The sequence below is a fragment of the Silurus meridionalis genome, chromosome 12, assembly GCF_014805685.1.
Source record: "Silurus meridionalis isolate SWU-2019-XX chromosome 12, ASM1480568v1, whole genome shotgun sequence".
Taxonomy (NCBI): Eukaryota; Metazoa; Chordata; class Actinopteri; order Siluriformes; family Siluridae; genus Silurus; species Silurus meridionalis.
The window spans coordinates 2,760,585-2,785,708 of record NC_060895.1 but is presented as its reverse complement, the minus strand read 5'-3'; the positions used below and the strand labels follow the sequence as shown (position 1 = coordinate 2,785,708).

Sequence of the window (25,124 nt, the reverse complement as noted above, 5' to 3'; positions counted from 1 at the left end):
CAGACGCAAACATTACATCAGGAACAACGGTCTTCTCGTTCTCGCAGTCGAACATGTCGTGAAAAAAACAACTTTTAATAAATAAATTAGCGTAGACCTGGTACAATTTATATACGCGTCATTAAAATCGCAATTTTCAAATATATTTTGTAAAAAAAACAAGCTGAAATTCTATCACTTAATCACTTTATTAGACACAATCATACATTTATTTTTATTAGACACAATCATACATTTATTTTTATTAGACACAATCATACATTTATTTTTATTAGACACAATCATACATTTATTTTTATTAGACACAATCATACATTTATTTTTATTAGACACAATCATACATTTATTTTTCATTTCACAAAAGAAAGGAGAGATGATCGAATAAACTAATAACTACTATATACCATCTCACTTTTTTTCTGAAACCACAGATGTACCTTTTCCTGATCATCTTCATCCATTAGTCTTCCTCACACAGTACTAAATGTCCAGAAGAAAACAGGAGGAAATACCATTAAAAAATTACAAGCAAATATTGCTGTTTATGCTGTGCTTATATGTTAAATTTATTATAATTCAGCGGTTATTATTATTCAATATTTTTTCATCACAAAACCCAATTCGTTATGCATTGATCACCATGTAAACACTGTTTTTAATGTGTTTTTTTTTTTTCTTTTCTTTTTTTTCAGCCACGTGGACTTATCTACGAATATACCTCGGTTTTTATTTAAAATTGTTTCATTTTAATTATTATATTTATTCAATAATTATATTTTTATTATAATTAGTATTTATTATCTGATCTATAACAGATTGTAGGTTATGGTTTTTTTTATATAATTAATCATAATGATATCTGTTGTTTTATGGGTGAAAATCGACCTGCACAGTTTTATGTTAGTAAAAAAAAAATTATTTTCACATAATTAAACTTCATTTTGCGTAAAAGTCAAATAGAACATGTAACAACAGCATGTTTTTTTTCTCTTCATAAAATTAAACATCGAACAATCACAAAATAATTTGTGTAGGTCAAGAAAGACGATGTCCCGATAAGTAAACATAAAAAAAAAAAAAAATGTAAATTAACAATATTAATCACATCAGAAAACAACTCTCATTTTAAACACACATTTCAGCCATAATACAATGTTCCTCATTTTTATGTCACTGTAAAATCATCCAGACACAAGTGTAGAACTTGACCAAACATCTGAGATGATCTCAATGACTTGGTGTGAGTAATGAGTGCATTGAGTCTCTATAGTCTACACATAATAGTGCAAGAAACATCCTGTGATTGGAGGATCTGCAGGTTGAAACAATTGTTCCTTTTGTTTGTAGTCATCAAAATACAGGCAAAGACAAGAGAATTAGGCTGGGGGAAAGTTCTGTGGAGTCCAAACAGGACGTTTAGTCTCTAGAAGAACTTGTGTAACACAGACCAGGAGAGAAGGTGTGATCAGACTCCCTCACCCTCACAGTCACATAGTTTGGGCTTGTTTTAGGACAGGGAAGGTTCTGGAAAGAATCCTGAACCAACATGGCTCCCATTTCATACTTTACCATACACCATGCGATTCCGTCTGGACTGTGACCAAGACGATGAGCCGAAGTGTAGCTCTGTAAGTGTTATTCAGAGAGCATGCAGTCATCTGGAGTGATATGAATCATGGAATGACCTGCCCAGTCACCACACCTACATCCTATTGAACTGTTCTGAGATGAACTGCATCGTAAAGAAATCTCCAACTAGTGAAGAACATCTTTGGCAAGTTTTACAAGAGGCACGGCAAAGTATTGAATGTTTGGAGATTTCGAAAATGTTCTTCTGGTCCTTCAGACTAAGGTCAAAGGTAACAGAAAGTCACTCCTAATCACAGAAAAACATCTCAGGATGCAACAGCATATCGAACTACAGCAACAGCTTCAACTCCTGGGGATCATCTGGTGTATGCTGTGAACATCCGTCTGGCCGTCTAGCCGTCTGATCGACTGGCCGATGCTAAAGAGCACCAAGACAGCCAGGCACAGGAAAAGTTTATTTCCTAATTCCTAAAAGTTTCTTTTAGTGTGTGTGAGCTCCATTTGGAAGGAACATTGAGAAGAAGGTGATATGAACATGCCTGTGTGTGTTTATAGGATGTTCAGAAGGAGGAGTTATGGGATGAGCACAAGACACTCTGTTTTGTCGAAGTCTGAATTGTTTCTTGATTCTATCGTTTTCTTATCAGTCCTTGGGTGTCAGAGCTGAAGGCTGGCAGCCACAGGTGAGGGTGTTGGCTGTGTACTGTGTGTGTGTGTGTGTGTGTGTGTGTGTGTGTGTGTAAAGTATATCTGGAGTCTGTTGCCATGCAGAAGGAGTTTGAGGTTTGTAACTGGATCCTTAGAGTTCTGGCTCGGCACCTGTTGGAGCTGGAAAGCCTCAAACGCATCGAAATGTCGTCCTGCTGAAGACTTTAAATCGCTTGGGGCAACTCGATCTGTTGGTCTGAAGAACGCTGAAAAAAAAAATACCTCGGAAAGCGAGAACAGGCGAATATCAACACCAGGATGAACAAAGAACTGTTATTTCTCATATAGCATAAGTTTTATAGGATAAAACATGAAGCACACTGACAACACAATCTAGATTCATTAAAGTATCTACAGTACAAACTGAACAGTGAATGATTGGAAGAAAATTCCATGGAGTCCAAATGGGACAATTCTGTCTCGAAGTGAAGCAAGATGGAGTAAGATGGAGACCAGAAGAGGAGACGTGAGCAGACTGCCTCACCCCCACAGTCACACATGGAGGTGAAAGATTAATAGTTTGGGGCTGTTTTGGAGCAGGGAATGTGGAAGACTTCTTCCAGAAAGTGAAAGGACTCAACATGGCTCCCATTCTATACCTCACCATCACACCATGCGATTTTCTGGACTCATTGGAACCGACTTCACCACACAACAAGACCATGAGCCGAAGCGTAGCTCCGTAAGCGTTATATAGAGAGCAAACTGTCGTCTGGAGTGATATCTATTATGAAACGTCCTTCCCAGTCACTGCACTTAAATCTTATTGAACTGCTCTGGGATGAACTGGATTATACAGACATTTCCAACTAATAAAGTTTATTAGGAGGCACTGCAAAGTATTTCAGCTGAATGTTCGGAGAAACAAACTGACCGAATGCCGAGAGTGTGTAAAGCTTTTCTTCATGCCGAGGGAGGATTTAGCCACAAAGATGGAGGCACACAATTATAGAGGATGTCTTCAAGTGGAAGTCTCAATTCCTATCGTTTATTGCTACTAACATTAACAATATGACAAAACTGACTAATTGCCTTTGATGGATATTAATTCATGTGAAAATGCACAACTTTCTGTACAGAGCATGCTGTGATTTTATTCCGCATTATTTCCTCATTCACCGCCTCATATGATCTCCTGGCTGAACTACTTCCTAAGCCAAAAGCCACGAAACAGACACATGATGTTGATGCACATGACCAGAAGGTTAGAACTTGGTAACCACAACACGTGTACACTATATGGACAAAAGCACTGGATGTTCTGTGCATTTAAAATATGGCACACATTAGGATTCTTGTGCAATTCCAATATCATTTCATTCTCAGGCAAACCAAACAGATTTCTTAGTCTTCAAGGTTTTAGCTGTTCTATTTGGGTGAGTCTTCAGAAGAGGACCCTGGAGTGATCATCTTCTGTTGTAGATCATCCACATTACTGTTTGTAGACATTTTTTACTAGAATATTGTGTACTTATGTGGAAATTCAATTAATTTGTATTTGTTTAGTGCTTTTAATAATGGACGTTGTCTCAAAGCAGCTTTACAGATATGAAGAGGTTATAAAGTTGTGTAAACAAATGTATGAGTTTGCGTAAACCTATAAAGGATACACCTAGAGACTGATTTATACATTTAAAATTGTATATCTGTAATCTATTTATTTGTATAATGCTGCTTTGGGAAATTGTCTATTGTTAAAAGTGTTACAGTTGTACAGAATTCAACTTAAAAAAGGTTGAAATTGCGAGGTGATGGCAACACAACAGGACGCTTAAAAAAAATTATCAATAAATTTCTCGAAAGTCTTTATTTAAAAAATGCATAAGATGCCATTAAAAAATTATTAAAATATATATTTCTGCTAAAAAATATAAATATATATATAACTAAAAACAAATATATATAAATTACATACTCGAAGGGAAATTCACTTCCGGCATCAGTTTGACGCGCCCACCTCGAGTCTTCATTGGCTCGTTTTATTTTCTGTCAACCAATGAAACACCGGATATGCGTTACATCACAATTCAATCCATCCAATCAGATGACTCGGCTGCAGCTCAAAAAACTCCAGCTAGTCGAGCGCCGCGGTTTGAAAAAAAGTTCGTCTATGAAAACAGTTATCGAGAAAAACCAACATATATTTCATTAAACCAGAACTAATGTGCAGTTTTTAAGATTTTTGGACTGATAAGGTGAGTTAACTTGTGTTTATTTGTTATTTATAAAAATATAATATTATTATTAGCACGTATTTCTGTGTGTTTGTTGTTGTAAAGGTCACACTGGGCTACAAACGTGTTTATTTAGTAAATAAAATAAACGTGTTTAACTTGTTATTGTGGAATTGGCTGGTAATTGTAAGTTAATAGACCTATATTTTTAGATAAACAAGTAAAGTTTTAATTTACTTTCGTTTAAAAAATCCGAAAACTCGAGCGCGTGTGAATGTAGAAATCATAATGAGCGCATATTCCCGGGTTTACGGTAAACAGCACTCGGTTGTTTTAAATCTGCATGATTAAATGTATTATTTCGTTGTTTATTATTATTATTATTAATATAATTAATATTAGTATTATGTTTATAATTATCTTTGAGTATTATACTTTTTAATATTATAAATATATATTTTTTAGATTCATATATCTAGCAGCTTGTTCCTAATATCATTTAATATGTTTGTTTTAATAGAAAAGTTATCACCAATATCTCAGCTTTATTATTTCTGCTATCGCGATCATTTTATTCATGATATTAAAAACAGTTTGTAACATTTTAGGAGTGAAAATGTGTAAATATTGATTTTCTCCTAAATAAAATTTACCTGCCTTTTATTTCAAACGAGACGAAATTTACCGTAAAGCACTGTATATACGCGCACTGGAGTTTTATTATTATTTTTACTTGTTATACACTTGTGTCAAAGTATTTTTGTAAATCCGGTTTTAATGAATCTACATCCTGTTTGTTTACTCAAAGCTTCATCACAGGGACGTCTTTTAGTGGGAAAAATATAAAGCTATACATTAGTGTGTATAGTATTTCATTCGTTCACCATCATGGCCGTTCCTCAAAAATATAACCCAACAAATAAAAATGTGTACTTTGTGATATAAATATGACTCTTAGTCTAACAGAATTGAAAAATTTACCAATATATTTGTACTTTCAGACAGCCATGGCACTGCATCCAGCCAAGGAAGAGGCACTTCTGGCATGGGTACGTCCACTTCATCACATTTCCTGGTTTTATTTATTGTTGCAAGCAATTCTTGCACATATACAATGTGATCCGTGATGTTTTATTGCAGATCAACGGCCTGCAGCTGGACGAACCCGTGCAGCGAATCGCCCACCTGCAGGACGGAGCTCTGCTGCTCAGACTCGCCTATAAACTGTGAGTCGTGAGTCCAAGCAACGACTCGTGGAAATGCTATGAAATGTTTGTCTATGCGTTATTTCCTACCACGTTTAATCTCTCTCTGATTGGTTATTGTAGGAAAGGGGAGGAGCCTACTAAGGCGCCTGTGCATCTGCCTCAAGCAGAACGTCTGTCCATCATCAATGACTTCCTCCACGGTAGGTTTTGTTACTCCTGACTTTATATTCAGGGGTGTGTGTGTGGATATTTTTCCTGCGGTCTTGAATGACGTGTGTGGCATTGTCGTTATCTCCTTCAGATGTGTGTCACGTAGAAGAGTGTGTCCTCCTTACAGTGGCCAAAGGAAGGATGCTGGAGTTGGAGCTCACCAAGGTGCGGCGTTTTAGTGGCAACAAACACTTGCGAAGCTCCAGTTCGTGTTATAAGCAGCTGATATTCAGTGAAATTGGTGTGTGTGAGTCTGTATGAAAAACAATATTCTCTATGTTTAGGTTGTGCTGCTCCTGTGCTACTATGGCCTCGTCGACAGCGGTCTGGTGCCCAAAGTGGATTTTGAAACCGAGGTAACACCTTGTGTGTGTGTGTGGGGGTTGCAAAATCCCGGGAATGTGCACAACTGTCTTTTAATGGGAATTAATGGAAATTCATGGGTATAAACAGTGAATTTACAAAATCCCAAGTTAGCTGAATAACTGTGAACTTGCTGCAGGGCGACAGAGGCCACGCCCCCTACACGCACTGCGCATTCTTCCATAGCATAACGCACTCGAATCACGAATCCTGCGCACAAAACAGTTTTCATGTAAAATGAAATGCATATTGCATAATTGTATGTGTGCTGTGTGTAAGATATTGTGTAGCATTTTATTTTGCAAAATTATTCTCACCAAACCAGATTTAGTTTATATAAATTTCTCCAAATTTCTTAATTCCCATAAATCCCTGTTAAGTCTCCACCAGATGAAGTTTCCAGAAATGTCACCATGTTCCCCTTTTTCCAGCAGAACAAATAATTGTTCCTCTCGTTCTATTTCTCCCCCACAGCTGCAGATGGCGACCATGTTGCGTTACGTGCAGCATGGCGTGAGCGGTTTGTCTCTGCGTGAAGGTTTGGACAAACTCCTCACCACAAGCTGTGAGTGTTTATTAAAGCTTCAGATGTATAATGGTCTCGTCTGTATTGCACGTGGTGTCATGGTATCAATGAAATAATCACACGTCTTCACCCCTTCGTCTCTTTCAGCTTTGATCCACAACTCATCTGTGAGCAGTACGTCCTCTCACAGCGAGGACGGCTCGCCTGTATTTTCCCGCCGCTCTCCGCTGGTCAGCTTCGTGGAGCTCAACACCGTGGCCTCCAGCTCGTTTGTCGGGTGAGCTTCCCACATCCGTGTGTCACCGTGCATCTACAACCTGTCTGCCTGTTGTTATTTAAAGGCTTGACCCACCTGCTCTTCTTGGGGGGGCAGGGCTACAAAAAATCTTACCTACATCTTTGTTTTATCGCTTCGGAATCCCGGTGTTTTCGTCTATCCACCAACTTGTGGGTTACATTTACATTCGCTTAATCGTCCCGTTCTTTTTTTCTGTTAGCTCCCCGATACAGGAGCTGATGAGCACGCCTCAGGTGCAGGTGAAGAGGCTACGGAAGGAGTTGGCCCGCGAAGGAGACGTGCGTGATGAACTGGAGCGAGAACTGGCCGAGCGCATGGGCCTCCTCTCGGAGAAAGGTTAGACGATAGCTATGCGAGCTTACAGAATAATAACCAGCATAAACTCGTGGAACAACAACTCAATAAATCGTGTTGTAGTTTGTTAAATTACTGTACACTCCCCCATACTGATCACCATTCTTTAAGACTCCTGGGTCGTCTAGGACATGTCTCGACTTGCCGTATTTTCGATTTCGATACTCGATTAGATTTTATGAAGTACGTCTCATCCTCGCCGTCTTTCTCTTCCGAAAGAGGGCCGGATCAGTCAGCTCCAGCACAAACTGCAGCGCTTGCAGAGGGATCAGGAGGAGATGGAGAAGGAGCAGAAAGCTGCCCTGACTGAGCTGCAGCAGAAGAACGACGGGTAACCCTTGCATAAAAATCCATCCTGAATTGTAGGACGTCTTTCTGCGTGTCTCATTGTTCATTTCTCTGTTGCAGACTCCTCACACGGGTCCACGAGGTCATAAAGCAGTGTCGAGACCTCAAAACGGACAACAGTCAGAAAGAGAGACGGATCGACGAACTCGTGGAGGAGAACGGCACGCTCGCCGCTCAGGTAGGGAGTCATTTCTGTTTCTACGGCGACGGTCCCAAATCGCCACAGCCAAGACATGCAGTTTGTATAAAAAGAGATCCTTTCTCATTTACCAGATGAGAAACACCTTCGGGCAGCTCGCGAGGGCAGAGGAGGAGGTCGCCAAACTAACAGAAGCTCACGGTTCTTCCGAGGCCGAGTGGGAGAACAGGAAGGACCTGCTACAGAGGGAGCTAAACCAGGCCCTCACTGACAGGGTGACTTAGTTGTTTTTATTCCTAGTAACATTTTCAATATTCGAAAAACGGTTCTCATCTCGTGTTCTCCTTCATCTATCCTGACCTCCTTTGCTGGCTGTTTTTACCTCGTCGTTCAGGATTGTCTCTCGGAGCAAATTCAGATCTTGCAAGGAAAGATCTCGGTCTTGGAAGATGAGCTCGCCAAACTCTCACAGCAAACCCAAGAGAAAGGCGAAGTCCTGGGACCCATTGTAGAGGTACGCGTTATTGTGTATGCTTTTCACGTTTTCATCCTGATTGCCTTTCAATTTAATCCAGAACGGGTGGTTAGTCCTAGATTATGTAATGCTACTTTCAGTTTAGTACAGGTAAAGAAAATGAGTTCTGATAGCCCCTATCGTAACATGAAAATAAATAAGTCGAGGCATGGCTCGGGAGCCGTAAAGAATGGTAATCAGTATGGAGCAGTATAGTGTAATTTATTAATTTAAATAATTACAGTATATAACTTTGCAGAGCTTCAAATATTTGTACAATTTCGTCATAGAAAGATCGTAATTCGAACCATTGTAACATGGGTATCCGTATTTGTAAAAATAAACCAGCCGGTCCCACACCAAGTCTGAGTCGCTACTCCACACTTACATCATGACACTGAAGTAATTAGTATCCCTTCTAGCATGTTCTGCTCCTCGTCTTTGCATCTTTCAAATTGTAAATCCCTGCCTCCACAGCGGGAGAAACTGCAGCAGGAACTTGCAGATTTGACTCTAAAACTCTCCCAGCTGGATGAAACCATTTCCATTGTTAAGAAGGAGAAAATTGCCGTTGAAACACTGTTGGGAGAAGAGAGAAGCTCGTTTGAAAAGGAAACCAAGCGCTTGGAGGGGCGTATTTCAGATCTTCAGCAGTCGATAGATAATATGCAAGCAGAGAAGGAAGTGCAGGAACAAGCCTCAAGGACCAAGCAGGAAACTCTGATCTCCCAGATAGCAGCTTTGGAAACTGATCTTGCTCATCTTCAACAACTTGAATGCAAGCTTACAGAAGAGATCGCTGCATCTGCTGAACTTCGACAGCAACGCGGGGCGCTGGAGGCAAAAGTCGCCTCTTTGGAGGATATGGTCAATATGCTACAATCCAAATGCCAAAACATGGAAACAGAAAATACTACACAGCAGGAAGTTCTTAACACAGTCAGATCCAACCTGAAAAATGCCCAAATCTCCCTTGTGGAATATGAGAAAAAGCTGGCAGACCATCAAAAAGTGGTAGAAGAGAACGCCTCTCTCAGAGCCAGAATCTCAGCTCTGGATGATACCATCGCAAATCTGCAAACTGAGCTGGATGCCGAGAGAAAAAGGAGTGAGGAGCTTTTTACAGCGAGAGAGCAGCAAAAAGCATGGATGGAGGAAAAGTTTCAAAAACAGGAGCAAAAAGCTCACGACATGTTTGCCGAACTAGATACCCTGAGCCTCGAACTTCGCAAAATGAAGCATCAGAAACTTGATGCTGAATCGTGCATTGAGAAGTTAACCCAAGAAGGAATAGACCTTAAAGCAAGTCTAGCAGAAGAGCGGGATCGAGGCCAGTCACAACTTGCTCAACTGACCAAGGCCAAAGAGGAGCAGAAGACTGAACTGCTTCAAATTATTACAGATAATCAGAGCAAAATATCAGAGTTACAAAGTAAAATTGAGGGAACTGTTGAGTCTCTGAAGAAAAGCGAAATTGAACTGTCAGTCCTAAAAGAAAAACTGATTTCCAAAGATGAAGAACTTGTCACACAACAGCAGGAACTGGCCCAATTTCAAAACAAGGCAGACAATCTGCAAAGGCAACTCTTGGATGTAGAAGGGCTTTCGCAAAAACTGACTGACGATGTGGTATTCAAAGACAGGGAAGTACAAGGCTTAAAGGTGGTGCTTGAACAGAAGGAAGGCGAGATCCAGACCCTTCAGGTCAGCCTTCAGTCGATAGAGATGAAGTCAGTTGAAATGCACAACCTTTACCAGCAAGAAGTTGAAGAGCAGAGGCTTGCTATTGCAAAACTGAAGTTACAACTAGCTGAAGCTGAGAAACTTATTTCTGAGAAAGTTGAAAGTCTCAAAGATCTTGCCCAGCAGTTAAAGGAGTTAAAGGAAGAGCTTTCCGTTGAAAGACAGAGTGTCGCCAGCTTGGAAATGAGTTTCAAAGCTTCAAAGAAGGCCCATGAAGTCCAGGAGCAGTCTTTGAGAGCTGAGGTAGCACAACTTCAGCAGGTGATTGATGGACATTTGAAGAAATTGGAGGAGTCCTTAAAAGAGATGAATTTTCTTAAAGAAAAAATGTCTCGCCAACAGGATGCTGCACTCCAAAAAGATCAAGAGGTTTCACTTTTGACAGTACAAAACAAATCTCTGGAGGAAAGCTTTGCTCAACTTCAGAATAAATTAGCAGAGGCCACTACGGCTGCTACAGAAAGACATTCCGAGTTACTCAAGCTTCAAGAGGAGGTTCAGCGTCAAGAGAATCTCAGAGCAAAAGCTCAGGAAATTGAGGAGACTCAACGTAAAGATCTCCACAGAGAAGTAACTGAACTTCAAGCCAGAGTTCAGGAGCTGAATAGTCTTGCTTGTGAAAGAGAAATACAGCTCAGTTCTCTTTGTGAAAAGCTGAAAGAGCAGGAAGTGTACAACCAGGAACTCCTTAAAAAATCCGAAGAAGCTCTTCAGACTGAACTTGGGAACGTGGCAGACTTGAAGGGGCAACTTGAGTCTGTTAAGCATCAGACCGCAGCTACAAATGATCTTTTGGAGTCGACTAAAGAAAAACTGAAAGAACTGGAGCTCATGTACCAACAGAAAGAGACCCTTGCTAGTGAAGCTCATCAGGCCAAGGAAACTTTAGAGAGACAAGTGACTGAGCTTCGCAGTAAGCAGAAACAAGAGCTGGATATGTACCAGCAAGATTTGGAAAGCTTGAAAAGGGAAAAGGAACACCTGTGTGTGATGAATGAGTCTCTCCGTGGTGAATCCCAGACCTTGCGGACAGAGAGCAAGGAGCAACAGGAAACCTTAAGTGCATTTAGGGCTGACTTGCAGAGCACCCAAGATAGATATCAGAGAGATCTAGAAGCCCTGAGGAAGGAGAAGGAGTATCTCCAGGATCAGTGTCAGAACTTGCAGACTGAGAACAAGGGACAGCAAAAGGCCCTGAATACCCTCAAGGTTGATCTTCAGAAAACCCAAGAAGGGTATCGGAAGGATTTGGAAATCATAGAAAAAGAGAACGAACGTCTCTCTTCAGTAAACCAGTCTCTCCAAATTGAGTCTCAGAACTTACAGGCAGAGAACAAAGGTCAGCATGAGGCTATGGAGACCTTAAAAGCTGATCTCCAGAACACCCAAAATGGGTACCAGCAAGAGATTGAGACATTGAAGATGGAACAAGAGCATCTTTCCTCAGCGAACCAGTCCCTTCAGACCAAATGTGAGAACCTGCACGCAGAGAACAAAAAGCAAGAGGAGACACTAAATGTACTGAAGGTTGATTTACAGAATGCTCGAGATGGCCACCAGCAAGAAGTAGGAACATTGAAGAAGGAGAACATCCACCTCACCGCCATTAATCAGTCTCTTGAGAGTGAGTGCCAGAACTTAAAGGCAGAGAATAAGGTGCAGCTGGAGGAGTTAAATGCCCTTAAGGCTGAGTTGCAAGAAAACAAAGCTCAATGCCTAAAAGATCTGGAGATCTTAAAGAATGAGAAGGATCAGCTCTCTTCAGCGAATCAGTTCTTCCAGACTGAGTGCCAAACCTTGCAATTGGAGAATAAGGAACAACAGGAGACACTAAATGCACTCAAGGTAGACCTTCAGAATGCCCAAGATGAGTACCAAAACGAGATAGAAACTTTGAAGAAAGGACAGGAACATCTTGCCTCAGTGAACCAGTCCCTGCAGAGTGAGTGTGAGAACCTGCAGGCAGAAAAAACAGCTCAACAGGTGGAGATGAATGCCCTTAAGGCGGAACTGAAAGAACATACAAATAAACATGAAAAAGATCTGGAAACCTTGAAGAATGAGAAGGACCATCTCTCTTGGTAAACCAGTCCCTACAAAATGAGTGCCAGGACCTGCAAGCACTGAAAATGGGGCAAGAGGAGGCATTAAATGCCCTCAAGGCTGACTTCCAAGAGAAACTAAACAAACTTGAAAAAGACTTGGAAACCTTGAGGAATGAGAAGGAAGAGATTGCCCTAGTGAACCAGAACCTTCAGGCAGAGAAATTGGAGCAACGGGATGAGTTAAATGCCCTCAAGGCTGATCTGCAAGAAAGCAAAGATAAATACCAAAAAGATCTCGAGACCCAAAAGAATGAGAAAGATCATCTTGCCACTGTGAATCTGTCCATTCAGACTAAGTGCCAGACTTTGCAAGCAGAGAACGAGGAACAACAGGAGATGCTAAGTGCACTCAAGGCTGACCTACAGAATGCCCAAAATGGATTTAGACAAGAATTTGACACTTTGAAGAAGGAACAGGAACATTTCTGTTCTGTGAACCAGTCCCTCCAGAGTGAGTGCCAGACGCTGCATGCAGAGAAATTGGAGCAACAGGAGGAGTTAAATGCCCTCAAGGCTGACCTCCAAGAGAAACTAAACAAACATGAAAAAGACTTGGAAATCTTGAGGAATGAGAAGGAAGAGCTTGCCTTAGTGAACCAGAACCTTCAGGCAAAGAAATTGGAGCAATGGGATGAGTTAAATGCCCTCAAGGCTGATCTGCAAGAAAGCAAAGATAAATACCAAAAAGATCTGGAGACCCTTAAGAATGAGAAGGATCATCTTGCCTCTGTGAACCAGTCCCTTCTTGAAGACCTTGACGAAGCCAGGAAAATGAGAGCAGAACTGGTCTCCTGCAAAGAAGTTGCACAACAGCGAGAAAACGCTCTTGATGAACAAGTTAAGGAACTTCAGGTGAAGGTTAAAGAATTTTCAAGACTATCAGATGAAAGAGAGGCTGAAATTCAAAATCTTCAACTAAAAGTAAAGGAGGAAGAAGCAGCAAGGCTCAGCACTCAAAAATCTGAGAAGGCTCTAAGAGCTGAATTTGAGGCGAAGGTTGCTCAGCTTCAGGTCCAGGTCGAAGAAGCATCTAGACTTGCATCCGGAAAAAAATCTGAGCTAAGTTTGCTTCAAGATCAGTTTAAGGAGACTGAGAAGCAGAAGCAAGATGTCTGTCAGGCTAACCAAGTCTTGGAGAAAGCAGTTGCTGAGCTGCACCTCAAGCAAAAGCAAGAGCTTGAGGAGTATCATCAGCAACTGGAGACCTTGGCAAAGGAGAAAGATACCCTTACCTCGGTGAACCAGTCCCTCCAGGCTGAGAGAAAAGCCCAACAGGAGGCTCTGGATGACCTCCAGAGTGGCCTGCAGCAGGAAGTAAAGACACTGACAAAGGAAAAGGATCATCTGTCCTCAGTAAACCAATCACTTAAGCGGGAGTGTGATGCCTTCCAAAGACTCGGAGAAGAATTGGAGGCTAAGCTAAAGGAACACACTGAATCAACCCGGGTTATGAAGGAGGCCATCCAAAAGAAAGAGAAGCAGAACCAAGAACTACAGGAGCAGCTCACGGTGAAGACGGAAGCAGTGGAGCACTACAAAGTTCAGGTAAGGATCGCCTCCCTTTCTTTTACGTGAGTAAGTGGTACCAGGTGGAGTCCAGATATTTCACCACTTTCTTTGTGCTTTGGCAGGTAGAAAAGGCGAAAACTCATTACAACGGCAAAAAACAACAACTCCTCGAGGAGCAGGAGGCACGTCAGACCCTTCTGGCTTCTTTGAAACCAGCGAGAGTGAGGCAAAGGCTCTGAAGGCTGAGCTAAAACTTGTCTCCATGGAGCTTGAGAGGATCAAGGCATCCGAGAAGAGTTTGATGGTGAAGGTCAAGAGTCTGGAGACACAGGTGAGTGAATAGTAATGAAACTACCCACTTGTATTTTAACATGGCGGCGTCGCAAAGTTCGCCCACTTGAAGGCTACATGTGAAAAGTGCAACAAAGACATCGTGTTTTGTGTTTCGCAGTTGGAATATGCAGATCGCCAGCTGAGAGAACAGAGAAAACAAGGAGGCCCGAGTGTCCAGGTGAAACACAGAGAAAGTGGTTATTGGAAAATCCCAGAGAATCCGCAAAACACCAGCTCGGACAGCCTGGACCTCGACCACGATGATTCTCTGAACACCATTAGGTAACGTCCATTTTTTTTTTTTTTTTTTTTTTTTTGAGGGCTTCTCATCTGTGGATTACAAAATGCATTGTAAGTTTGTGTGACATTTTAGTTTTCATTCGATACGTTGGCGCTGCCAGGATGTACACTTAGCTCTCGTCTGGGACACTGAAAACAGAGCACGTCCTCTAGTTATGGACATTCTGAGATTGGCGCTGCTGTTGCACAGCTCCCAATGTAAACAGGATAAAAAGTTCCTGAGTGGGCGGCCTCGGTTTTTTTGACTTGAAAAACAAGGGGGGTTTGGGAATGGGGCGATTTAAAAAAAAAAAAAAAAAAAAGGGGGGTAATAGCAAGTTGACATCACTACTGAAATCTCGTTCTCTTTCTCTCTTTCTTTCAGCAATAAACACACCGTTCCCAGCGAGTCCAGCACACCTTTGGTCCGAAGTTCCGAACGATTGGCAGCCAAACGCCGCGCTCAAGATGGAGGTTCACTCGAGACCCTGTACTTTACCCCCATGATGCCGCGGGTGAAGAAACACGCCGCCACCAACCAGGACCACAAATTCGAAAGCAGCCTCACGTCTTTCGAAGAGTTAACTCTCGATTCAGCAAAGAAGCCGAGCGACTCGGTCCAAAGACGACGCACCACACAAGTCATCAACATCACCATGACCAAGGTAGGGGGCAGAGTACACTCTTGTACAGTTGATTCCATTTATGGCTGTGTGTTGTTCTATATGTATGTTTGTTTAAACTGGAATATTATTGATATTCCTGTAGAAAACTCCTCTCAGTGGCATGGCAGAAGCAGACGAGTCTTTCTTCAGCCTGCACTCTGCTCAGTCACAGCCCAATTTGACCTCACACAAAGCTCGCCCCGTCTCCACAGAGATCTTTGAGGATCCCAACAAACTTCTCAGCCTTCCCGGGTATCGCCGGAGCAATGCGCACCTCCCCGTTCCACCACGAGGTGAATGACTTGCATGTTCGGTCATATTCATCTTCATTTGTTTGTTTCTATCCCTCCCTTATTTCCCTTTTTTCTTTTTTACGCATCAAATTTTTACTCATTGTGTCTTTTTTGTCTTTACTTTTCTCTGTCTTATATTCTGTCTGTCTGTCTGTCTCTCTCTCTCTCTCTCTCTCTCTCTCTCTCTCTTTATCTCAAACTAAGCCTGTTTCTATTCTTTGCCTGCTTTTCTTTTATCTTTCTTTTTTTTTTCCTCCAAATTTTCGGCTTTTTATTTTGACATCCGTTTCTTTCTCCCTGTCTCTTTGTGTTCGTTTGTCCATCCGTCTCTCTTCTTTCTGTTTGTCTCGGTCTTGATTTATCTTGGACCTTGTCTCTATCTTTTTTCTTCTCTCTTTTCGCAGCCACAAGCGCGTTCTGCATAGGATCCGAGTACGAGCCGGACCACTTCGCGAAGACTGGATGAGAATCGCCGAGCTGCAGTCACGTAACAAATCGTGTTTACCTCACCTGAAGAGCAGCTACCCGCTGGAGTCCAGGGTACAAACCCAACTAGCTTTATAAAAAGAATTAGCTGGTGGGGTTAATGTTAGCTAGCGCTTTTTTTTTTTTCTTTCCTTTTCATAAATTAATTGGGCTTAATTTTGGTCTAAATCTGCAGCTGATGATTACTGGATCTTATGTAACTTAATGTGCTCTTCTCTCTCCTGCAGCCCAGCCTGGGTTTCTCGCACCTGCCCGTAACCGACGAGGACGTTCGCAGCGGCGACCCTAAAGAGACAATTCGGCGCGCCTCCACGATCCCGTCCCAGATCAAGGAATCGGTCGCTGCTCACCGGGTCTCCCTAGCTCCGCCTCCTGCAGCTTCTCATGGCCATGCCCCTTCACAACGCACGACCCAGGTGTCCAAAGCACGAGAAGTGCGATCCACACGTAGCCCGCTGGCCCCCAAACGGCCCACAGGGCAAATACAGGATTTGGACACGCCCGAGGTGAGGGCACTTAACATGCTCACCCCTTTTGGTTTTGAAATGATGTAGATATTTAAAGCAATGCTTTATTTTTTTTCCTTTAGGCAAAGAAGTTAGTCAGCTGCTTCCCTCGAACTCCGAAAGGCAGGAATCTTCGCTCTGCCAATTCGCAGAACATTGCACCTTCTCTGGTACGTCTTTGTCCTCGTGTGTGTGTGTGTGTGTGTGTGTGTGTGTGTGTGTGTGTGTGTGTGTGTGTGTGTGTGTGTGTGTGTGTGTGTAAGACTGTTGTGTATGTGTTTATTCATCCGCTTTATTTCTAGAGGTCGACCGATTTGATGGTTTTGCCCATTAACAGTAACGATGGCGATAGTTTTTCCTGGTTGCTTTTTATACAGTACAAGAGTGGCCTCTTGAGGCGAATCACTGCATCACATTTATTAATTAATTAATTTATTTATTTTTATCATTTTGGATGTAACTTTACTTATTTAGGGTGTTAATTTTTGTTTCATTTTAAAACTGTCTTTTATTTTCCTCACTATTTATTAATATAATTAATATATATTTCATTAAGCTCACTTTCATGATTCCGTCCTTTATTATTGTTATAAAGTTCTGATACTCAGGTACACAACTGAGTGTTTTTCAAACACTTAAATTGAGTGTGTGTGTGTGTGTGTGTGTGTGTGTTGCAGGCTGATCGGAGGCAATCCATGGCGTTCATGATCGATAACACCCCTAAAAAAGTTGTGCGCGGCGACAGCAGGCTGCAGCGCGGCATCAACAAACTCCGCAAATCCCCGCGCACCACCAGCACAAAGTCACCAAAGATCACCAGCAGCGCAAAAAAGGTACGTGTGGTGGGTCAAAGGTTATATCCAATAGCCCTAAATATACATGATATGGGCAAAAGTATCGGGACACCCGATTTCTCCAGCCATGCGTGGTTTTTTCACAAACTGTTGCCACAAAAAAAATAGTAACACAGTTGTACAGGACATCTTTGGATGTGGGGGCATGAAATCAAACCTGTTACATGCACAAAGCCAGCTCCATGAAGTTCTGCTTTAGAGCTCTGAATGTAACCCTACTGGGATGAATTGGAACTGCACCTCAGGCCTCCTCATCTACATCAGTACTTGACTTTATAGCCTTTGTGGCTGAATAAAATCTCACATCTTCTCCAGTCTATTCAAACATCTTCCCAGAAGAGTGGAGCTTATTATAAGAGCAGATGGGCACTCATTATGGAATGGGATGTCCGAAAAGCACATGGAATCTTATGGTTAGGTGTCTACAAACTATGGTCTATCGAACTCCTTTCATGAGAAAAGCCATGACTTCCCTCACACTAAATCTGAGCTGTGTGTGTGTGTGTGTGTCCAAACAGAACACAGCTTTCGGAGGTTTGCTCTGATTCCAATCAGGTAACGCATCGGATATATCGTTAGTTTCTTCTCCGTTTCGGTGATGGGAATGTGGAAAGGGAACTTTAGTCTGGATCACTAGTATTTGGTGTCATAATCTCTTAATTAAGAAAACCACACAACACACTTCTAACCTTCTATCGTTGTGTTCTCACTAGCGAGCAGCATTCGAATCGAGATTTTCTTCTCTTTTTTGTTTTCTTTCACAGCTTTTCCCAAGCCACGTCCACAAACGATTAGCCGCTAGTGAGAACGGAAGTGTGTGTATGTGTGTGTATGTGCACTGGGTTCAAACCGGGAGCTGGGAATGATTTTATAGTTAGTGGGTGGTAATAAACACACTCTCCTCCTTTTGCTCTTTTACAGTTGATGAAGTTCAGGATGAAGATGTGAGATCGAGTCTTTCCTCGTCCTCAACAACGTGCAATAGAATTGATCCCAGTAGTTTTTTCTGACGAATGATTGGTCCTGGATTTTTTTTTTTTATTATTATTATTATTATTATTATACTCTGTATTGTGATTTGTATCTTTTTTTTTTTTTTTATCAGAGGAAACGTTATTGCACTTAACGTTCTCACTTCGTTGTGCGGATTTTTTCCGTTTTTGACCAAAATCACTACAAATCTAAAAACGAATGCTGTTGCATCGAGACTGCACTTCTCCTCCCCATGTGACCCAAACAGGATGAAACAGACATATAGCGGTACGCCGTAAGACCGACATTTATAGCAGCTATAATCGTATAAGGCGCTTGGTATAATTTGTGGAACAGCCTTATAGACTTCTGGGTTTGTTTGTTTTTTTTTCCTCGAAGCTGTAAATATTCAGAATCGTATATAATCTTTTTTTGGTGCATTTTTAAATGCTTATGGTTTGGATCTTGCCATTCTGAAAATTCTTTTTTTTTTTTGCCTTTGGCACATATTCCATGATCCAACAGTCAATAGAGTTTGGTTAAAAGCTCATTCTCACCACTAATTTGTCACCTATGTATGTATGTCATATTTTTTTTCCGTTTCATCTCCCATTTTTAAATGTTTGTCCTGTTTTTTCTATCCCTTGCTTCATTTTCACTTTTAAAGGTTTCAGTTTCACGCTAAGAAATAAAAGTCTCATCAAAGTGACTCGGTGTGTGCGGTGTATGTTTTTCCGTTTCGCATTTTCGTTTTGTTTAAGGATCGTTTGCAAGACTTTTTGCTTTTTTTTTTTTTTTTTTTTGCTTTTGCAGGGTCAATGGTTCTCTCAAATCTCATCCTGTGCATTGTTTGTAGAATAACACCAAGGATGTATCGTGTGTCATGTAGCAGGTTACAGACCTAAAATAGACCTAAAATGCCAGAGGAACAAGCACTGATTTCTAAAACCTATATTCTAAACCTATTTCTTAAACCTATAAGGCCCCGTCTCTGAGTCTGGTCTATTGTAGCTAGTGTGCTCTAGGAGCTGGCTGTTTTGAGAAATCTTGACTGCAGCATGGTGAATAAACAGTTCTACCATGACTTGAATTCAGTGAAATTTTAACAACAGACTTGTCCCAAAGCAGCTGTACAGAAATAAATTATTTTGAAATATAAATTTTTCTTTGCATCCTCACGGAACCAGATTTAAAAAGGAGCCTGTGCTAATAGTGACACTGGATTTTCCATTCATTATAGTTCCATCATTATTAAGGTATTAGTTGTTCACTGATAAACACTAGTGATAGTAAATTTCACTGGTGCATCGACATAAAAGATAATGACATGATGTATCAATTTAAAAAAGTGTATCAGATTCACGTTGGCGTGTGTATCACGACGTTTATTCGCATCAGTAAAAAAAAAAAAATTATATATAATTAATAGATAATAAAAACACTACACTTTTATTTAGAAATTGACCAATATATAATAACTAGATTGATTTCGACTCGCTAAACTATTTCTCGAGTGCGTTCCCACTGCCGCCACGTGAATATCACAACACTACATAACCGAGGCGTGTCCTGAGAGTCACCTAAAATACAGATTAACATGGCAGAGGTAGAGCTGCATCTTCCTGGAGACAGAACAGGAAAAGAACATTTTTATGGTTTCATTTCATCTTTTTTCTTTTTTCACTACAAAGTTCTGTTTGTGAGAGGGCCATGCTGTAGAAGAAATAAAAAAAATTAACTATATCTACCATAGTGAATTGCATATTTATCCATTGCAATAAATTACATTGTGTTAAATCGAATTGAAATCGGATCGTAACGGGGTGAATCGTATCGCATCACATCGCTCGCTGCTTCATATGAATCTTTAACGTATCGTATCATAGACTACGCATCGAGATTGCGAATCGCATCTGACTCGTTTATGGAGATGTTAAAATTCGATCTTTTTGGAAACTATGCGAGTTTCCTTAAGGTGACCGTAAGGTTGCCAGATCTTTGTGACTGACGTGTTGCGAAGATCCAATGAAGAAAAACACTACTACAAGATATCATAAAGTTCCCAAATGACCTCAAATACTAATTAGAAAATGAGTGTCGTCATGTCATTTTGTTTTCGGAAGAAGAGATTTATAATAAAACTGAAACATGTGATATGTACAAATCAGGATTATTGTTTAAAAACAACAACAAAAAACAGGTTGTAAAGAAAACTTCTTGCATAAAACATTAGACTTAAGGTTGTTTACTGGAAAGCTGAATGTAATATGTATTTCTCTTGAGAAGAGGTTTATAAGTAGGGAAAAATATGATATTCTGTAATGTAATACAGCAATCAGGGACGCCACCTTTGACCTGAAGCAAACTTCAGCTCCTGACGTCATCACGCCGCGACAACTTCCGCGACGATAAAGACAACTTCGGCAGCTAGTTTTTAAAACGACGGACGGGATTAAATATCTGGAATGAATTGATTTTTTAGCTTCTAGTCAGTTTAAATAACGTTTTAGTATTTATTTTGGACGCGAAATTGAGATATGTTGTTAAATATTTCAGTAGAATCACAGCTGTCAGTCAGAGGTGATGATTAGCCTGGTTAGCTAACAGGCTATTTGACAGGTTTTTCGATGTTGTGCTGTTTTTGGTGCTTTGTTAAGATGGAGATGGAGAACCTGAAGTTTTTTTTGTGTTCTGAAATAGTAATAACCTGATTTTAAAAAGCCCTGAGAATTGAAATAGAGGTTTTACAATGGACGACAACGACTCTGAAGTGGAAGGGTAAAGTTTGTGATTTTTCCCCTCGCGTGGATTCGCGTGTCTGTTCAGCGACGCGACGTGTTTATGTATAATGTAAAGATATACAACTTTAGAAATCGTGTTTGGTCGCAACATCGTAATCTGATTCTATATTCTATTGCCATCTATAATTCTTTTTCTATAACATCACTCTCAAATGTTTCATTCCTTCCACAATCATCACTTTGTTCGCAAAACTTTAACAGTTTCCTGTGTGTGTGTGTGTGTGTGTGCGTGTACATTTTAGGATTATGACGGGGCGGCCGCCCAGCAGCTACGGCTCCATGTGTAGTGAGGATTCAGAGGACGATAACGATGATGATCACGATGAGGTTCCAGGTGCTGCTTCTCAGACCATCATTAAAGTCACTTTACCTACAAGGTATATACACACACACACACACACACACACATTAATTCCACTTTCTAGCTACAGATACATAACAAAAAAAACCTGCTTATTGTATAAAGTGTAAGTCAAAACTATATGAAATGCCTCTTTTTCATTGTGTGTGTGTGTGTGTGTGTGTGTGTGTGTGTGTGTGTGTGTGTGAGAAACAGGGTCAGGCTTTATCGGCCAGACTCACCAGAAACAGGCGTCACCTCGATCACACAAGACAGACGAACCAGTGTTCATAATGAGGGGGTCTTCGTTACTGTAAGAAGGTACTGAAAGCGCACACACACACACACACACACACACACACACACACACACAGGGAATTTAGAACTTAGGCAACTGTGTTTGTGTGTTTCAGGAAGCAGGATCCAGAAGAAGTGTTGATGGATGTGGAGGATTCCGAGAGCTCCGTGCAGGTGACCGGAACCCAAACCCGGGAGAGGAGGAACGTCCAGGTGGAGCCGAGTTCTCCTGAACCCTCGATCTCGCCCATGCCGACGGTGGACGCAGCAGACGAACTCGCCCTGGCCCACGTGTTCACTGTGAGTGTGTGTGACCACGTGCAACTGTGTGATGTAGTCTCTCAGCACACTGACTCCCGTGTGTGTGTGTGTGTGTGTGTGTGTGTAGGGCATGCTGCACTCTCTGAGAACTCTAAACGCCGTGGAGCTGCTGTGTTTCGTTCGCACGCTGAACTCGCAGGGTAAAGGCCAGCTGGAGTTCCGCCAGCTGGAGCAGGAGGGTGAGATCGACGTCCTGGGCGTGGTGGACCGCATGGTGGAGAAATGGGACAAGGGAGAAGCGCTGCACATCACCGTGCGCACGCTGTACGACATCAACAAGCACGCCGTGGCACGCACTTTGGAGACCGTGTGCAGGAGAGGTAGGTCTCGGTAGAAGATCCAAACTGGATATAGCTGCTGCAGCGTACGTGATGACTAACGTGTCTGTCTGTGTGTCTTCAGCTTTGGTGCAGTTTGAACTGCGAGCCAATCACAGGCGGCGTTACTACAGTCTTTACGAGGGGACCTGTCGCCCGGGGCAACAGCGCTACATCAGGCATGTGTACGTCCAGTCACCCGTTGTGCTCAAAACCCAGAATGGCGAAGGGGCGCCGATCGGCACCGACGAGCTCTTCTGCCCAGGTGAGGGCGAGGGGCGTGTCCGGGTCGTTGTGACGACGGGCGTCCCGGCCATCGGCCTTACTGTGACTATGCAGATGTTTATCATGGACTGGGCTGAGGAGCAGGCATATCAACGCTTTCAGTTTGTGTTTGCCCTCCCGGGTCGCGACCTGCACCTGGTCCGAAACTCCGCCCAGACCTTCCTGGAGTTTCTTGCCTCGTTTTATCCCGAAGCGAAGCACGCGGAATTCCTGAGCTCCGAAAACTGCTCCGTGCTTTTCGTCATCGACGCGCTCGAGCTCTGCAGGCAGCCCCTCGATTTCCACAACAATCAGAGCGTCACAGAGATCACGGTCTCGGCCCCTGCGGACGCTCTCCTCACAAGTTTAATCCAAGGGCACTTGTTGCCTCACGCGTGCATTTGGATCACATCCCATCGCTCGACCGCACAGAAAATCCCAGCAGCTTGCGTTAGCAGGTTCACGGAGATAAAAGGATTTGGCGACGAGCAAAAGGACGAGTATTTCACCAAACGCACGAAAGACCCGACGCTCGGCAGGCGCGTCCTAGAGCGAGTCAAAGAGTCTCCGGTTCTCTATGACGCCTGCTATCTTCCGCTCTTCTCCTGGATCATGTCCTTCGTGTACGAGCGGCGTTTGCAGAGCCGAGGTTTTCTCGAGCAGACGCCGGCGCTCACTACTTTCTACATGCAGTACATTATCGTGCTGACGAACCGCAAGATCGAGCGCTACGTCGGCACGGGACTCGACGCGTCGCGGTGGAAAGACCCGGATAGAGACTACCTGATGAAAACGGGCGAGCTGGCGCTAAAGATGCTGCAGGACGGAACGAACGTCTTCTATGAAGACAGCGTTTTGCGTCTGGCATTGGACGTCCACGAGGTCACTCATCGCGGTGGGATCTCTTACGAAACGGACGAACCTGCGAGAGACAAAGGGCGGAGTTTCAGGTTCGTCCATCACAGCATACAGAAATTTATGGCCGCCTTGTACGTGTACGTCAACTTTCGGACGACGGGGGAGAACGTCCTGGAGCGGCAAAGGGGCCGAGCGAAGGCGGAGCGACCCGTCAGCGAGCTTTTTAAACCCGCCATCGACCGCACGCTCGGCCGCGCCGACGGACACATGGACCTTTTCCTGCACTTCCTGTTGGGACTGGCAAGTCGCGGGACAGAGATGCACTTGCGAGGTCACCTTCTGCCTCAGTATCACCCCGAGCCGAAGGGGGTTGAGGAAACGCTTAAGCATGCGAGGAAGAGGATAGCGGAGAACACTGTTCCTGAGCGGTGCAGGAATTTGGAACTCTGCCTTGCAGAGCTGGAGGAGGGCCAGAAAGTCCGGTGACGGAACCGCAACCGAAAACTAATCTAGGAGACTCGTTTGCTGCTTGTGGTCATCAACGAATAAGGAGATGTTTTCACTCTACCTTCAATACTTCATCTGATGGAGCGATGTTGGATGTAATGAGGCATTGATAGAGTAATATATTAACAGACTATGTTTGATAATGACTGTGGGTGTGTGGTTGTGGGTGTGTGGTTGTGGGTGTGTGGGACATGTTTACAGCAAAGGCTTTTTTTTATTTGTACACAAACACAGCCTGGTTTTAACTGTGCTCATTATTTTATGTTTTATTTATTTAGTGCAAGATCAGAAGTGTTTTAGTGCCACGTAAAAAAAAAAAAACAAATTATGGAAAATAGAGTCGTAGCACTACAAGAATAAAGTCGTACCTTGAACACGTGTGACAAATGCGCTAATTGGACTATACAGAAAAGATTCATTTACATATTTGACCAATAGCGCCCTCTACAGTCACAAAGTACGGCGGTCACAGTGCCGCTGCTATGACTTTATTCTCGTAATCTTATCTCTTCTGAGGATGAGAATTCTGTTTTTGTCCTTTTGTGATTTCTCCTTTTTTAATTTTTTTTATTTTCTGCTCGTGTTCCGGTTCGACTTTACGAATCCAAGGTTGAAATTTCTTCGAATGCGACGAGCGATATTTTCGCCCGAGCGTCGCCATGACAACGAGACCAAGGCACGCTTCACTACATCATTCATTCGGAAATCACTGATCAGATAGAGGTCTCCTCGTTACTGACCTTTGCACCTCCCTGCTCAAATAAAAATGTAGCTCTAAAGTGGACAAATATCTTAAAGGGACACTAAAGAGAGAGATTTTTGGATCCTTCAGACACAATAGTGTGTACATTTGCCAGCTCAAAGGAGTGTTAATGTAGATGTTTGTGTGTTGGAATCATATGGTGCATGTGAGTGAATTTATTTTTGTTGTGTATCACTGCAGTTGAACAGATTAATCATTTAAAGCCTGCATACAGGCAGTGAATTGTCACAAAGACCAGAATGCAATCAACGCATTTGAAAACCGAAAAAATAAAATATATACAATAGAGATTTATGATTTATTTATTGTTGAATTTGTGTTCTAGTGCCAACAGAAATAAAACATCCTTTCCTGTCATTTCATATTCATCCACTCTCTTCCTATTCCATCCTATCTTCTCCCTGCTTCATCTTATTCCATCCAATCCAATACTGTTCCATCTTGTTCTATCATATCCACTTCTGTCCTATCGTAATTCC

General features: G+C 42.3%; 2 protein-coding genes across 2 annotated transcripts; both read left to right on the top strand.

Moving 5' to 3' along the window:
• Positions 1 to 4,354: 4,354 nt before the first annotated feature.
• On the top strand, positions 4,355 to 18,886 carry numa1 (nuclear mitotic apparatus protein 1). Its single transcript, XM_046862861.1, is given in 26 exon segments — positions 4,355 to 4,493; positions 5,474 to 5,521; positions 5,613 to 5,698; positions 5,801 to 5,880; positions 5,982 to 6,055; positions 6,175 to 6,246; positions 6,728 to 6,818; positions 6,927 to 7,056; positions 7,277 to 7,413; positions 7,651 to 7,762; positions 7,840 to 7,957; positions 8,053 to 8,193; positions 8,313 to 8,432; positions 8,910 to 12,264; positions 12,267 to 13,825; positions 13,912 to 13,995; positions 13,998 to 14,120; positions 14,241 to 14,404; positions 14,787 to 15,066; positions 15,170 to 15,359; positions 15,764 to 15,805; positions 15,808 to 15,899; positions 16,073 to 16,351; positions 16,435 to 16,521; positions 17,029 to 17,183; positions 18,125 to 18,886. Coding segments are annotated over 25 exon segments (7,704 nt in total). The 5' UTR covers positions 4,355 to 4,493; positions 5,474 to 5,479; the 3' UTR covers positions 18,216 to 18,886.
• Positions 18,887 to 20,548: 1,662 nt separating this feature from the next.
• On the top strand, positions 20,549 to 24,935 carry nlrc3l (NLR family, CARD domain containing 3-like). The gene is made up of 6 exons (XM_046863049.1): positions 20,549 to 20,955; positions 21,221 to 21,355; positions 21,535 to 21,639; positions 21,732 to 21,915; positions 22,004 to 22,256; positions 22,339 to 24,935. The coding sequence occupies exons 1-6, from the start codon at positions 20,927 to 20,929 to the stop codon at positions 23,859 to 23,861; spliced, it is 2,229 nt and encodes a 742-aa protein (XP_046719005.1). The 5' UTR covers positions 20,549 to 20,926; the 3' UTR covers positions 23,862 to 24,935.
• The last annotated feature ends 189 nt before the right edge of the window (positions 24,936 to 25,124 follow it).